General features: G+C 31.7%; 3 protein-coding genes across 9 annotated transcripts; 1 reads left to right on the top strand and 2 right to left on the bottom strand.

The window, feature by feature from the left end:
• Positions 1–1,218: 1,218 nt before the first annotated feature.
• LOC105251864 (transaldolase) lies at positions 1,219–4,324 on the bottom strand. Of its 2 annotated transcripts, none has more exons than XM_011258933.3 (6): positions 3,010–3,027; positions 2,787–2,930; positions 2,318–2,557; positions 2,107–2,232; positions 1,896–2,032; positions 1,219–1,677 (listed from the first exon to the last, which is right to left on the bottom strand). In XM_011258933.3, exons 1-6 carry the CDS (start codon positions 3,018–3,020, stop codon positions 1,403–1,405), a joined length of 933 nt encoding a protein of 310 aa, XP_011257235.1. In that variant the 5' UTR covers positions 3,021–3,027; the 3' UTR covers positions 1,219–1,402. The 2 variants fall into 2 exon arrangements, with proteins under 2 accessions (XP_011257235.1, XP_011257234.1); XM_011258932.3 differs by lacking the exon at positions 3,010–3,027 and adding an exon at positions 4,124–4,324 and having other exon boundaries at positions 1,220–1,677; positions 2,787–2,910.
• A 580-nt stretch (positions 4,325–4,904) lies between these two features.
• On the bottom strand, positions 4,905–8,121 carry LOC105251863 (UDP-N-acetylglucosamine transporter). Of its 4 annotated transcripts, none has more exons than XM_011258930.3 (5): positions 8,104–8,121; positions 6,715–6,797; positions 6,518–6,637; positions 6,197–6,411; positions 4,905–6,110 (listed from the first exon to the last, which is right to left on the bottom strand). In XM_011258930.3, the coding sequence occupies exons 2-5, from the start codon at positions 6,731–6,733 to the stop codon at positions 5,463–5,465; spliced, it is 1,002 nt and encodes a 333-aa protein (XP_011257232.1). In that variant the 5' UTR covers positions 6,734–6,797; positions 8,104–8,121; the 3' UTR covers positions 4,905–5,462. The 4 variants fall into 4 exon arrangements, with proteins under 4 accessions (XP_011257232.1, XP_011257230.1, XP_011257231.1 ...); XM_011258928.3 differs by lacking the exon at positions 8,104–8,121 and adding an exon at positions 7,258–7,557; XM_011258929.3 differs by lacking the exon at positions 8,104–8,121 and adding an exon at positions 7,332–7,557.
• Positions 8,122–9,633: 1,512 nt separating this feature from the next.
• Positions 9,634–11,828, top strand: LOC105251865 (zinc finger matrin-type protein 2). Of its 3 annotated transcripts, none has more exons than XR_889237.3 (6): positions 9,634–9,803; positions 10,137–10,357; positions 10,531–10,604; positions 10,689–10,834; positions 10,910–11,125; positions 11,238–11,828. XR_889237.3 is itself a non-coding variant. In XM_011258936.3 (6 exons), the coding sequence occupies exons 1-5, from the start codon at positions 9,795–9,797 to the stop codon at positions 11,051–11,053; spliced, it is 594 nt and encodes a 197-aa protein (XP_011257238.1). In that variant the 5' UTR covers positions 9,634–9,794; the 3' UTR covers positions 11,054–11,094; positions 11,238–11,828. The 3 variants fall into 3 exon arrangements, 2 of the variants coding, with proteins under 2 accessions (XP_011257238.1, XP_011257237.1); XM_011258936.3 differs by having other exon boundaries at positions 10,910–11,094; XM_011258935.3 differs by having other exon boundaries at positions 10,910–11,828.
• The last annotated feature ends 1,273 nt before the right edge of the window (positions 11,829–13,101 follow it).

Below are 13,101 nucleotides of genomic sequence, written 5' to 3'. Positions count from 1 at the left end.
ATTAAGAAGACGTGAGATATAAAATTTTCGATAAGAAAAAAGATTGATCAAAAAACTATTAATTGCTAAATATCAAATACATTTATTCTAATAAATTTTATATATATTCGATCAGTTGATTTTCTAAAATAACTGTTTCTTTTTATTAAATATGTAAAACGAGTACCGTAAAAAATAAAATTACTGTGTATATAAAATTTATTCCACAATATATATATATATATAAATGTTTAACTTTTCAAAATAGCATTCTAGACATCGTGGATGTGATTTATGTGAGGTAACGTCTGTGTAACAAAGTAAAATTCAAAGAAAGGACTCTGATGGTTGCACGCATGTAAACAAAGTAATACTAAATCATCGTAGATAAACAAACAACAATTGCTCGTAAAAATCATACACATCACGTATGTATATAATGTTAAATCGGAGATTGAAAAATTCATATAATTACAACCACGCATTCTATATTGTGTTTTACACAAATATTATAGAGAATGTACATTTTTATGCAGAATAAACAAAAAACTTTATATCAAATTAACACAACGATGACTCTTTTGCTTATACTTTCAACTCATCGAATATATATCGTTTTCGCAATTTTCAGAGGAAAGATAAATGATTTTACTCACGAGCTACCTCGATGTCGTGATCTTTTCAAACTCCTCCATTCGCGCCAATTTGTGATGGAAACTGCGCAGGTTAACTCCATCGGATCACATCAAGTATTCTCGTCCTAATAACGAAAGGAGGATAATATCACTATAAATTAGTTACTGATTAACAAGTTATATCATCACTCTCGATATTTCCGACAATTATTAACACGTACAATTTGTTTTTCCCGAATAAAAATGCGAACAATTCACACACGGATTTCAGATACTACGAATTATAAACGACGCAACATAAATAAACATGGCGGCCGCGCATGCGCATGATTACATGCGCGCACAGCGTGTCAAGAACAAACGACGAATTTCAAATATTATTTTCAATTACGTAAATAATCATAGAATTACCTGTTAATATTTAATCATATAGATATCATATAGAAATCATACAGAAATAATACATCAATGAATACACTTTTTAAAATTGATAAACAACAAAAATATTATACAATTATGTGTAGAGAAAAATAACAAGTGATAAATTTTAGACGTTATAAATATATTTTTTTAAAAGTTTACATACATCTATATAGTCCATAATATATTTCTAAAAATATATATCTCATTTATTCCACCTTATTCCTTTTTTCCACTTTTTTGTACTCAAGTATATAAACTAATTATTTTACAAATATAAACAATAGGAATGTATTTGTACATTCGATTATGCCCACATTATTATATTGTTGTACAGTTAAGTTTACTTTCTGTTATTCTTCATTGTTTTAACTCTGAATTGTTTCTTGCAATAATTTTTCGAGTTTGCGCACGTCAGCGGCAAATTTGCGAATGCCTTCGCTTAATTTGTCGGTCGCCATTTGATCTTCGTTCAGGAGCCATCTAAATTCAGCCTCATCTAAGCTAATCTTTTGAAGATCACATTTTTTCGCTGATTCCACGTTCAAAACTTTGCGAATAGGATCTTTACTTTCCTCTAATTCTTCCAATAATTTGGGACTTATAGTAAGAAAATCACAGCCCGCGAGTTCTTTAATCTCACCTAAATATCAAGATGGTTAAATTTAAAAAATTACTTAAAAATAACAGTATTATTGTACATATTTTATATTATATCTGTGTGTAATATATATATATATATATATATATATATATATATATATATATATATAATGCGCCCGCTTGCACACATACATATACAAAAGAATATAAAAAAATAATTTATGTATATAAAAAAATTACATAGATTTAAATACTTGCCAGCGTTTCTAAATGAAGCACCCATCACAACTGTCTTGTAACCGAATTTCTTATAATAATTATAAATTTTCGTTACAGAAATAACACCTGGATCTTCCTTTGCTTCATATGTCTTTTTATCTGTATTCGCCACATACCTAAATAAAAATGTTTAGTTTTACTTTCCATTTGTATCAATATATAAACTGATATATGAGATTGAAACATTTACCAATCCAGAATTCTACCAACAAATGGTGAAATGAGAGTGACTCCAGCCTCTGCGCAAGCGACAGCTTGTGCAAAAGAAAACAATAATGTCAAATTGCAATGGATCCCATATTTTTCTTCCAATTCTCTAAAAAAAAATTATTATTTATTACTAGAACATTTATTAATTAAACATAAAATGTGTATATCTTTTAATTTTGTTTCTTGCTTACTTTGCAGCTTGAATGCCTTCCCAAGTTGACGCAAGCTTGATCAAGACGCGTTCCTTGCTCACTCCAAGTCCCTCGTACAGAGCAATCAATCTTTTCGCCTTCTCAATGCTGGCTTCTTTATTGAAAGATAATCTAGCGTCTACTTCTGTTGAAACTCTCCCGGGTATTATACTTAAGATTTCCTTGCCAAATAAAACACATGTGACATCAAGAGCTGCTTCAACTTGCTCAGCCAAAGTACTGCAAAAAATCTCTATGTTAAATAATGTTAAAATATCATAAATTATAAATTAATGTTGAGACTATTTAAATATCATAAATTATAAATTAATGTTAAAACTATTTAAATAATAACTATTTAATATCATAAATTAATGTTAAAACTATTTAAATATAATTTTTAACGACATAATATGAAAGAACTAAGAAATTTAAATGAATTTGTCACATAATAAATATGTATACTTACGATCCAGACTTTTTGCCATATTCAGCAGCCTTTTCAATTAAATGAGCATATTTCTTTTGATTAGCAGCAGCAAGAATCAATGATGGATTTGTCGTTGCATCTGTAGGCTTAAATTGCTCCATAGCTACAGCGAATAATATAATACTATTTATAATAATATAATATTGTTTCTGCAATGTTAATCTATGTACTATTATTTGTTATTTATTATATTTATAATTACTTTTTCTTCATTATTCTTGTATTATTATCCATATTTATCTTTATTCATTATCACTTATTCATTTAATAGCTTATCCATTTCCATTTAATTTCTATTAGTGATAAGAATAATGAATATACTATGAAAGGTCGTTTCTCAGCAAAGGTCACAATATTTCGTTTATGTATTGATACGCGTTTTATCAGTCGCACAGATAAATCTATGCGACATCATTCGATTTTTGACCATGATCCCTCATATAAACCTTCATAAAGTCTAAATAACAATTCTAAATTGACGGGAACACGAGTAAATTAAGCTCACGCGTCCAGGTGAATCAGACGAGTAACGTTAGTGCGATCAACATAATGAAACACGCATTATTCATTATAAGGCATAAACTTAGTTGCAAGAAAAAAGCTTTTATACAAGGTCATTGATGTACGCGTGTGATTTCAAAATTCATTCATATATTAACACGTTTTTCATAAAATCATGAAAATCGTGAAAAGGATTTTAATTGTAAAAATTAACGATAGTATTAATATAAAAATAATTATTTTTTATAAAGAAAGCAGAAAATTTCAAAGGATTATATTATGTATTATAAGAATATATAATAAAATAAGTATATAATATATACATATAATATACCGACAGCTTGTTATGATTATGGATAAACGATATACGAATTTTTTTTTAAATATTTTGTAGGCAAAAGTATTTATTAATTTATTTGCGTAACAAATCTCGTTTAGTCATCAAATTATATTTGAATTGATTAGTTTCTTCAAGAAAGCGTATCTCCAATTAAAATTTATAATCCGATACATATTATTATTCGTTCACGCTTTTTAATAGCTTTTTGTTCACCGTCGATATCGGACGAGCGATATCGGAATACACACGAAAACAAATAGATTTCGACATATCTTTCTCGTTGAGACAATTTCGATCACAAAATAAATTTCATAATCACGTATCATTCGAAGAATTATCACGTGAGACACATTCGGGGGGGGAGTGCAAGCGTTGCAAGTATTTCCCTCCCTCCTTGCCCCTTTAAATCGCATAAGCATCACATAAATAACCTACCTTCACCTTTGAACGAATTCGAATTTCGACGTGATCTTACCATGAAAATCGCCGGTGTCGGCGACCACCGTGGTCAGGTCCTTCAATTGACTCAACGAACTCATGATCCTCGTTTTCTTCGACTGGGACTCGCTCATAATCGTCGTATGTATTTATGCAGGAACACGAAAAATTTCGCGTCTCACTCTCGCCCGAATGCGTGTATTTCGACGTTCAGGCTCGCCAACTGTCAGCTGTAGTAAAGTCAAAATTTATGAGCACGTGATATGGCGCGAATTTTCGATGGCCGCGATATGACTCTTGAAACGGATATAAAACCATAATCGATTAATCGACTACAATTAAGATAATTGATTTATATAAATAAATGAGAATAAAAAATATCTATAATTGCATTCTTCACGTTAATACATAACTAGGTTTACAAATTAAACATATCAGTTTAAGTAAAAATTTGAGTCAATTTCCAATATGAATAAAAATATATATATATAATTACATTTTGAACCTAACACGAAGTCCCTCTCATAACTTGATTTTATTTTAAATACATTTAGATATTTCTTGTTCCATTGAAGCATTGCATTCCAAAAATACATTTTTGTTTACTTCATAATTATTCAATTTATCATTATATCAATTGAATATTATGTGCAAGATTCAAAATAAATTTTTGTTTAATATTGTCTCGTTGTATTCTAAAAATTGCTAACTTGAAATCTTAAAGAAAAATCCTCATAAAAATTGCATTTATTAAAATCTACTTAAGTACATATAAGTATAAATATATTTTACTGATTTAATAATATATTCTAATCAAATGTATACGAATGTATTTAAAACTATCGCTATAAAAAAATAAAATCATCATCATCATGAATGAATAGTTAATAGTGTCAATGTTCTGTATCTACAATAATTCGAATTTATTACAAATATAATCTCACTTTTCTCTATATCATCGTTTGTGTAAAATCTCCATTCTGTCACAAGAGAGATAAATACTGGAATCAAATATAAAATATGATTGCACTAATTGATTTTTTTTCATATATACATTGTATCAATTATATCATTGTGTTTTACAATAGAAAATATTACCAAAGATATTGATACTGATTTTTCTCGATACACATAGTATCAATATAACAATGTGAATATTTGTCAAATCTTTTATCTTTTTCATTGATTTTTATTTATCAACACTAGTTCTTTAAACTGATTCTTCTTTTAAATTGATTCTATTTTTCACTAAATCATTAGAATTCTCTATATCCCACAAATTAATGTTAAATAATGAGAAAATTTATAAAATCTTGTGAAAATTTGTAAAATCAATTATTCATATTATACTGAGATATCCAGTATTTTCACTACTGTCAGACTTTTTCAGCAGATGTATGTTTATCGAGAGATACAATTTTCGGCTGGTGACCATAAAGGAAAATCGAGCATATTACGAGAAATGCACCTAAAGTGAATTGAAGTGATAGTTGAAAGTTGAACAGATAAATGGAAGCTATGCAAGAAATGATAATGGCTAATGATGTAGCAAAGCCCTTCAATATGTTGTCAGCATATTTAACTACCATGGCTACAATCAATCCACCGCCCGCTTGCAAGATAACCAGGTAAAAGATAAACAAATCGTAACCAAAGAAGAAACCCTGTTTGTATATGACATCACCATCCTGTAGAAAACATGTGCCCAAGCCAAACGGTATAGATAGCACGCTTAACTGTACATTTCGCATCCACACAGAGATGTCAGAGCCTTTGAGAATTTTCTCGAAGTAGATTCCCGCGAAGCCAGATAGGAAACACGCGCTCAGAGCAGCGGAGAAACCTAGCCAGTGATTTTGTTCGATGCCCGAGAGTAAAGGCGTTTTTACGCTTTGAGCCAGTTGTACAAGAACTACTCCAATAACTAATAACACCAGAGCACTCCACTGGGTGATACGTAGAGTTTTACGTAATATCGCTATTGCGAAGAAAGCTGTTGTTAAAATTTTTAATTGATATGTAACCTGTAAAATGTTATTCATTTTAAATATTTTATTATTTATATAGAATTTTTTTTATAGAAATGTTTTAGTTTAAACATATACCCTACCTGATACGTAGCTGCATCCAGATTAGATGCAGACACATAAAGTAAATTGTTTTGTATAATATACAAGAGAGATGGCACACAAACTTTCAAAGTATCAATAGGCTGTTTCACGATTGTCATATGTAATGCTTTGTAAAATTTCTCAAAGCTTCCTTCTTCGATGTATACGAGTATTAGACAAGTAAATAATTTAACTACTTCTGCCATCACAACAGCTAAAAAAAAAGAAATATTATTCCAAATATAGTAAGAATTTTTTATTTATAGACAGAAAGAAGGATAATTCTATTGTATAAAATTAATTCTATTATAGATATTTACCAGTGGAAGATAGAAACATATCTCCTATTCTAGTACGCGAATATCGCATGCTGAGGCCAACCATAGCATTTTGAAGCGTGAGAGTAATTAAACTCACATACTTCAATGTTTGTCCAGTTTCTATAACACAAATATTTGAGATATTCCTACTTATATCAGAATTATCTATCTTTTCTATATATAAATGATATACTTACTTTTCGAAGTCTTATTCATGTTGATGATAGATTAATTTTAATTCTGATGAAGTAACACAGATATTTTTCCACTACATTTTTTACTAAAAGAAAAAATATAAGAAATAAATGTGAGTTTTTCGAAAGAAGTATTTGAGTGTCTTGAAATCATAAATAATCAATTTTATTCTATCATAAATAAAAAGCAAAAAAGTATCATTTGTCTGTAAATGAAATATTATTTTACTGTTTGTCCTCAAGAGATAAAACTAATTGATAATATAAATTAGTATAATGAAAGAATTAAATACATCGTACACAAATATGTTTATAGAAGTATAGCAATGCGATAACAAATAGTTAATCCTCCATAAAGTTCACTTACAGGATGTCATTTTCAAAACATCATATACATTAGTGTGAAGAAATAATTAAAATAAAAATTATTAAGAGAAAAAATTATTTTTCAATATATATTGTTTATTTTGACATATTAATATTTTTTTTTGACAATCAGCCAAAACAATTCTTGATAAACAAGTTAAAAAATGAAAGAACGCTTACATCCGAAGCTCTAGGAAAGGAAATAAAGCGTCAGATAAAAAAACCCAATTGACATTTGCTAAGGGGATGCGCACCATTTGTGAAATTTTTGTACACGTTGACCTGACACGTTGAATATTCGTGCTTCTCAAGAATGCCTAGTTATTTTCTTATCGATATCATTTTTGATTGGCCTCGATTGGCCTTCCTCGTTATTTTCTATTTAGACCTAATTAAATTTAAGTGACAAAATATAACGGAATAAATTTCATATTTTTACTACGATAGGTCACATGCTAACTTCATATTAATGTGTATGTATGTACAATAAATTAAAGAGATAACTTGAGATAACTAAAGATAACAATAATATATCTTGAATGGTTATCTAAACTCATTCATTGGATTTGAAAGAATGAACCAATCACATATATACCATCTATTTTATGAAATGCTATGAGAAAAGCCTTAAGGTGCAATTTCATTGACGCTAGAAACCAGCGGCAAATTAAAATCACTAGACTTTCTCTAGATATGGCGTCAATAAAATAAAGTTCAAACAGCTTCAACTTTTTCAGTGTGTAAAGCGGCCTTTTCATTGACGCTACTTTTTAGCGTCAATGAAATTGCACCTTAACAGTTGGCAGCCCTACGAGATAGGCTGTGCAGCACTGCGCGTATATAAAATAAATTTGAAATCGCTTCTAGCCTAACCATCTTCACGCGATCGACTTTATTTGAATTGCACGGCATCGCATCGAATTATGATGCGGCGCCGATTTGTTCGAACGTAATTCGGGACATCGCGATGCTGTATAAGCGTCGAATGAGCACGAATTGTCACGCAAATATGATAAATCTACTCACCGTTCACCGGCTGTTCCACAGGCCGCTCCACTCGCTCGCCTCGGGACGTCCAATTCCGATCTTGATGCACACGATATCATCAACGCGAACGCGCGACACTTTATTCGACACTCCCGATATTCGCTCGCATCCGATAATCATCATCAAGGGCGCAAATAACGCGACGCGACTTCGCTCCATCTTCGCGATCGCGCTATCACTGAACTGTGAAAAATAGCTGTCGTGCACTTTCACCGACATATTATGAAAGTCGCGCGATCATCCTTGGACACTTTCGACGCTCTTTCACTCGCGATATTCGTTTAAAAACGGTTAAAAGACGCGAAAAATGCGGACGTACGACGATCCGTGTAACTGCGTATGACTCCGATTCACGTATGACGCGTATGACGTAGCAGTGACGCGTATGACGTAGCGATCACGCGCTAACATGGCGGCCGAACCAGTGCGCAGAAATGAATGCGCACTGGTTCGGCCGCCATGTTAGCGCGTGCTACTACGTCATACGCGTCATACGTGAATCGGAGTCATACGCAGTTACGCGGATCGTCGTACGTCCGCATTTTTCGCGTCTTTTAACCGTTTTTAAACGAATATCGCGAGTGAAAGAGCATCGAAAGTGTCCAAGGATGATCGCGCGACTTTCATAATATGTCGGTGAAAGTGCGCGACAGCTATTTTTCACAGTTCAGTGATAGCGCGATCGCGAAGATGGAGCGAAGTCGCGTCGTGTTATTTGCGCCCTTGATGATGATTATCGGATACGAGCGAATATCGGGAGTGCCGAATAAAGTGTCGCGCGTTCGCGTTGATGATATCGTGTGCATCAAGATCGGAATGGGACGTCCCGAGGCGAGCGAGTGGAGCGGTCTGTGGAACAGCCGGTGAACGGTGAGTAGATGTGATTTATCATATTTGCGTGACAATTCGTGCTCATTCGACGCTTATACAGCATCGCGATGTCCCGAATTACGTTCGAACAAATCGGCGCCGCATCATAATTCGATGCGATGCCGTGCAATTCAAATAAAGTCGATCGCGTGAAGATGGTTAGGCTAGAAGCGATTTCAAATTTATTTTATATACGCGCAGTGCTGCACAGCCTATCTCGTAGGGCTGCCAACTGTTAAGGTGTAATTTCATTGACGCTAAAAAGTAGCGTCAATGAAAAGGCCGCTTTAAAAATATCACCACTCTGCGTAGACATGGCATATATATTTAATTACATATTGCAATAATAGTATAAGAATATAAAAAGATATTTTTAAAGATGTAATTATTTATCTATTCATAAATACATAATGTATATGATAATACTTATTGTTAGATAAATTGCGAAAATCTACGTTATCTCTTATTTACATGGAATTTAATTGTCCACGTCGCCAATTGGTCAATTTAAAATGAGTCTTTCTGATTGGTCAATCATTGCTGGTTACTTAGATACCAGTCGAGTGGTCATTTGCAAATTGGTTCAATGGAATTCCCCATCAAATGTCACTTGATTTTCACACGCACATCTAAGTACATTGATAGTCAATGACTATGAAATATAACATGAAAGTTGAAAGGGTTGAAAGCACGAGCAACGAACAGTGAGAATAGAAAACAGAAAGGAACGAGAGCCATAATATTTACGAATTTTGTGAGAATAAATAATTTATGATTGTGGAAAGAAAGATATTGCGATCATGTCTATGGTAATTATATACATTTTTGAAATTTGTTGTGATAATCGCAGATGACATTAAATATCAATTATTTAATGATTCCATTTACACAAATTAGTTTTAATTTGTGTAAATGAATCATTAAATAATTGATATTGTGTGTAATTAGTTCTAATCTCCATTATTATTAATATTTAATTAAATTTTATGACCCTGAGTTGTAAAGATATTTTATTAGATATTACAAATGGTAGAAATAGTATAACTTTGCAAAATGATCTAAATAATTATACTATTAAAAGAAATACATCTTTTTATCTCTATCTCTATCTATTTTACTAATAAAACATATTTTTTTTATAGCGACCTGATGATCACCGGAGGAAATGGAACCGGGAAGAATATGAAAGGATTGCGCTTCAAAGACTCCAAGAAGAGATCGCGGAGGAAGAATTAGGACTTCCCAAACAACCAGCAGTTAAAAGAGAATTGCTAAAACAGAGAGATTACAAAGTTGACCTTGAATCAAAACTAGGAAAAAGTGTCGTCATCAATAAAAATACACCATCGTCACAAACTGGAGGGTATAATTCAATTTTTCAATATCTTACAAAGATTTAATTACACAGTTGAATACATTAAAATAAATAAATAAATATGCAAAATACTATTCTCTTTTTATAAAGTTATTCTCAATTATTGATAATGATTCTCAATGAATGAAACATTACTATAACCATTATTGTATTTGTTCTAGATACTATTGTAATGTCTGCGATTGTGTTGTCAAAGATTCCATTAATTTCTTGGATCATATCAATGGTACAAAACGTAAGTTAAAATATCTATAAATTAATGATATAGAATTAAAATTTAGAACTTTTAATTCAACTTTATAATTTTTAATTTCTACAGATCAACGGAATCTGGGTATGTCCATGAAGATAGAGCGATCCACATTGGAACAGGTTAAAGCTAGATTTGCACAAAATAAAAAGAAGCTTGAAGAGAAAAAGAAAGATTATGATTTGGAACAGAGAGTGAAGGAATTAAAAGAAGAGGTTTGTTTCTACACAAAATCGTGTTTAAGGTAATTACCTCATTTATTATGTTAATAATATTTCTATTATCCACAGGAAGAAAAAATCAAAGAATACAGGAAAGAGAAGCGAAAAGACAAAAAAAGGAAAATTGAAGAGCTGGCAGAGGATGATGCTGGACCTTCTGATGAAATGGCCGCAATTATGGGATTCTCTGGTTTTGGTTCAAAAAAGAAATGATAAACTCTCCGCCTAAACAGTTTACTACTTTTGAGAAAGAGGTTGTTGGTTTTTTGAGAAAGAATGTTGCTGGTATGATTTGAGGATTTGGAAAAATAACACACAGTCTTAATTCCCGTCATTGGAATTTAAGGATGCAATCCATAAATGTGAGTTTGTGATGTATTTTTTTTATTTGTTCTAGAGTTTCGTGTTTATTCGAGACGAGAGAAACAGCTATCAATTATAAATCCGACCAATGTAAATGTAACAAATCAAATGAGCTTAAACTGTAATTTAAGATTAATTAAAATTAATTAAGATTATTTGGGCACAAATTTATGATGTGAATAATTTAAGTACATTCTCGAAATGACTATATCTCTGCTGAACTATATCTCTTTTATTGCAAGAATACAAAATCTTGTGCATCATTGTCCAAAGGAGAATGTGTATGTCATCTTGTAGAAATAAAATTTATGAAAAGTTAAGTAAAATAGACAGAAATAGTATTTGAAACAATACAATTCTTTTCAAGTATCGGTATTTGTGCGATATTTAATATATTTTCAATAATTGGCAAATTTGTAATCTTCATAATAAATAGTTTTAGCTAATTTCAATTTTTAGATTCTTTTTTAGTCAAAAATTGATTATTGGCTTATGAACAATAGTTGAAAAACTCCAATTTCATATGGAGAATATACTTTACAATTATCGAGAATGTAATATTATTGTATACAGTATTTGAAGATTTGTATTAGCCTGAATCTCGTCATTTAAAAAAATTTTTTTAAGAAAAATATGTCAAGCTTTATTTTATTTAAGATTTATTATTAATTTATTTTCTGCAACTTGCATATCCTATTCTCCTATTTCAATCCTATTAATACTGCAGCATGCTTTCTTCTAGTTTATACATATTCGTATTTTAATTTTGAATTTCAATAATATAATTGTATAGAAACAACAAAAAAAGGATACAATTGAGAGTTTCTATCAATTTAGTCATATAATCAAATTGTTTTTTTCACATATTATACTTCTGTTAACAGCATAAATCCTCGATATAAAAGTTAAGATTGTATTAATTGTAATTATAATGAAAATTATAATATACGTATTGCGATGCCATTAGTCTTACACGAAACATATCTACGCGAATCTAAATTCAACAGAATGAAATGTAAAATTCTCTGTTCTTTCTCTTCCGCGGATTTCTTCTTTCTTTTTTCTCTCAAGAGATTCAAACGATGAAGAAGGGATAAGAACTGATATGCGCGAGATTTTCTCTCCCACCTCGCGAAGGATCAAGAGGAACCTCCTCCTACAGCGCGGGGCCCGCGTTCTGGGGGCCAGACTCCGGGGCCGGAGCAACGGCTAGAGCAGTGCCGGTATCGACGTATATCTCGACGTAGCTCATGCGACGTGCTCTCTTGCAGCAGTAACAGCCAGCACAGCCGTCAGCCATTCGAAAGTCCGTGGAAGTCGCGCGTATCGGAGTCGCGTGCGCTTCGATTCAGCGCGCACTGTGTTTCAGTCGCTCGCACGTGACGTGGATGCGCAAGTCGTCGCACGTGCCACCGGGGTGTCGTCTACACCCCGTGCGTTTTCGGCTCCGATAGCCGAAAATCCTTTCCTATAAATCGAACACGATTCGGATACGAAGGAATATTTTCAGAAGAGACGAAACAAATTCAGTGACAAAATTTCATTCTTTTTCTTATTTACTTTTTTTGGGGGAAATAGAACGCGAGTGCTGTTTTCCAAGAGAAAAGATATTCAGATCGAAGAAGAGAAAAGAATTTGTTGCATGAGAGGATCTTTGCAATGATTGTTAACGAGTAATATATCGTTTACTTAAACATATTAAAGATAAATATGTCCTGAGAAGAGTTGACAATTTTTGGGAGAAAGAGCAAATTTATTGTTGGAGGATGTTTTCTATCTGTACAAAAAATTAAATGTGTCATTAAAGAACGCCTTTGTATATCAAGAATTATGACTGTGGACGGGATAATTCGTGAATAAAACATCATCTGTTTGAAATGAGAAACAAAAATTGAATT

The sequence above is a fragment of the Camponotus floridanus genome, unplaced genomic scaffold (genome assembly GCF_003227725.1).
Source record: "Camponotus floridanus strain SB8 unplaced genomic scaffold, Cflo_v7.5 scaffold56, whole genome shotgun sequence".
Taxonomy (NCBI): Eukaryota; Metazoa; Arthropoda; class Insecta; order Hymenoptera; family Formicidae; genus Camponotus; species Camponotus floridanus.
The sequence above is the reverse complement of the archived record's forward strand: the minus strand, read 5'-3'. Positions and strand labels throughout refer to the sequence as shown.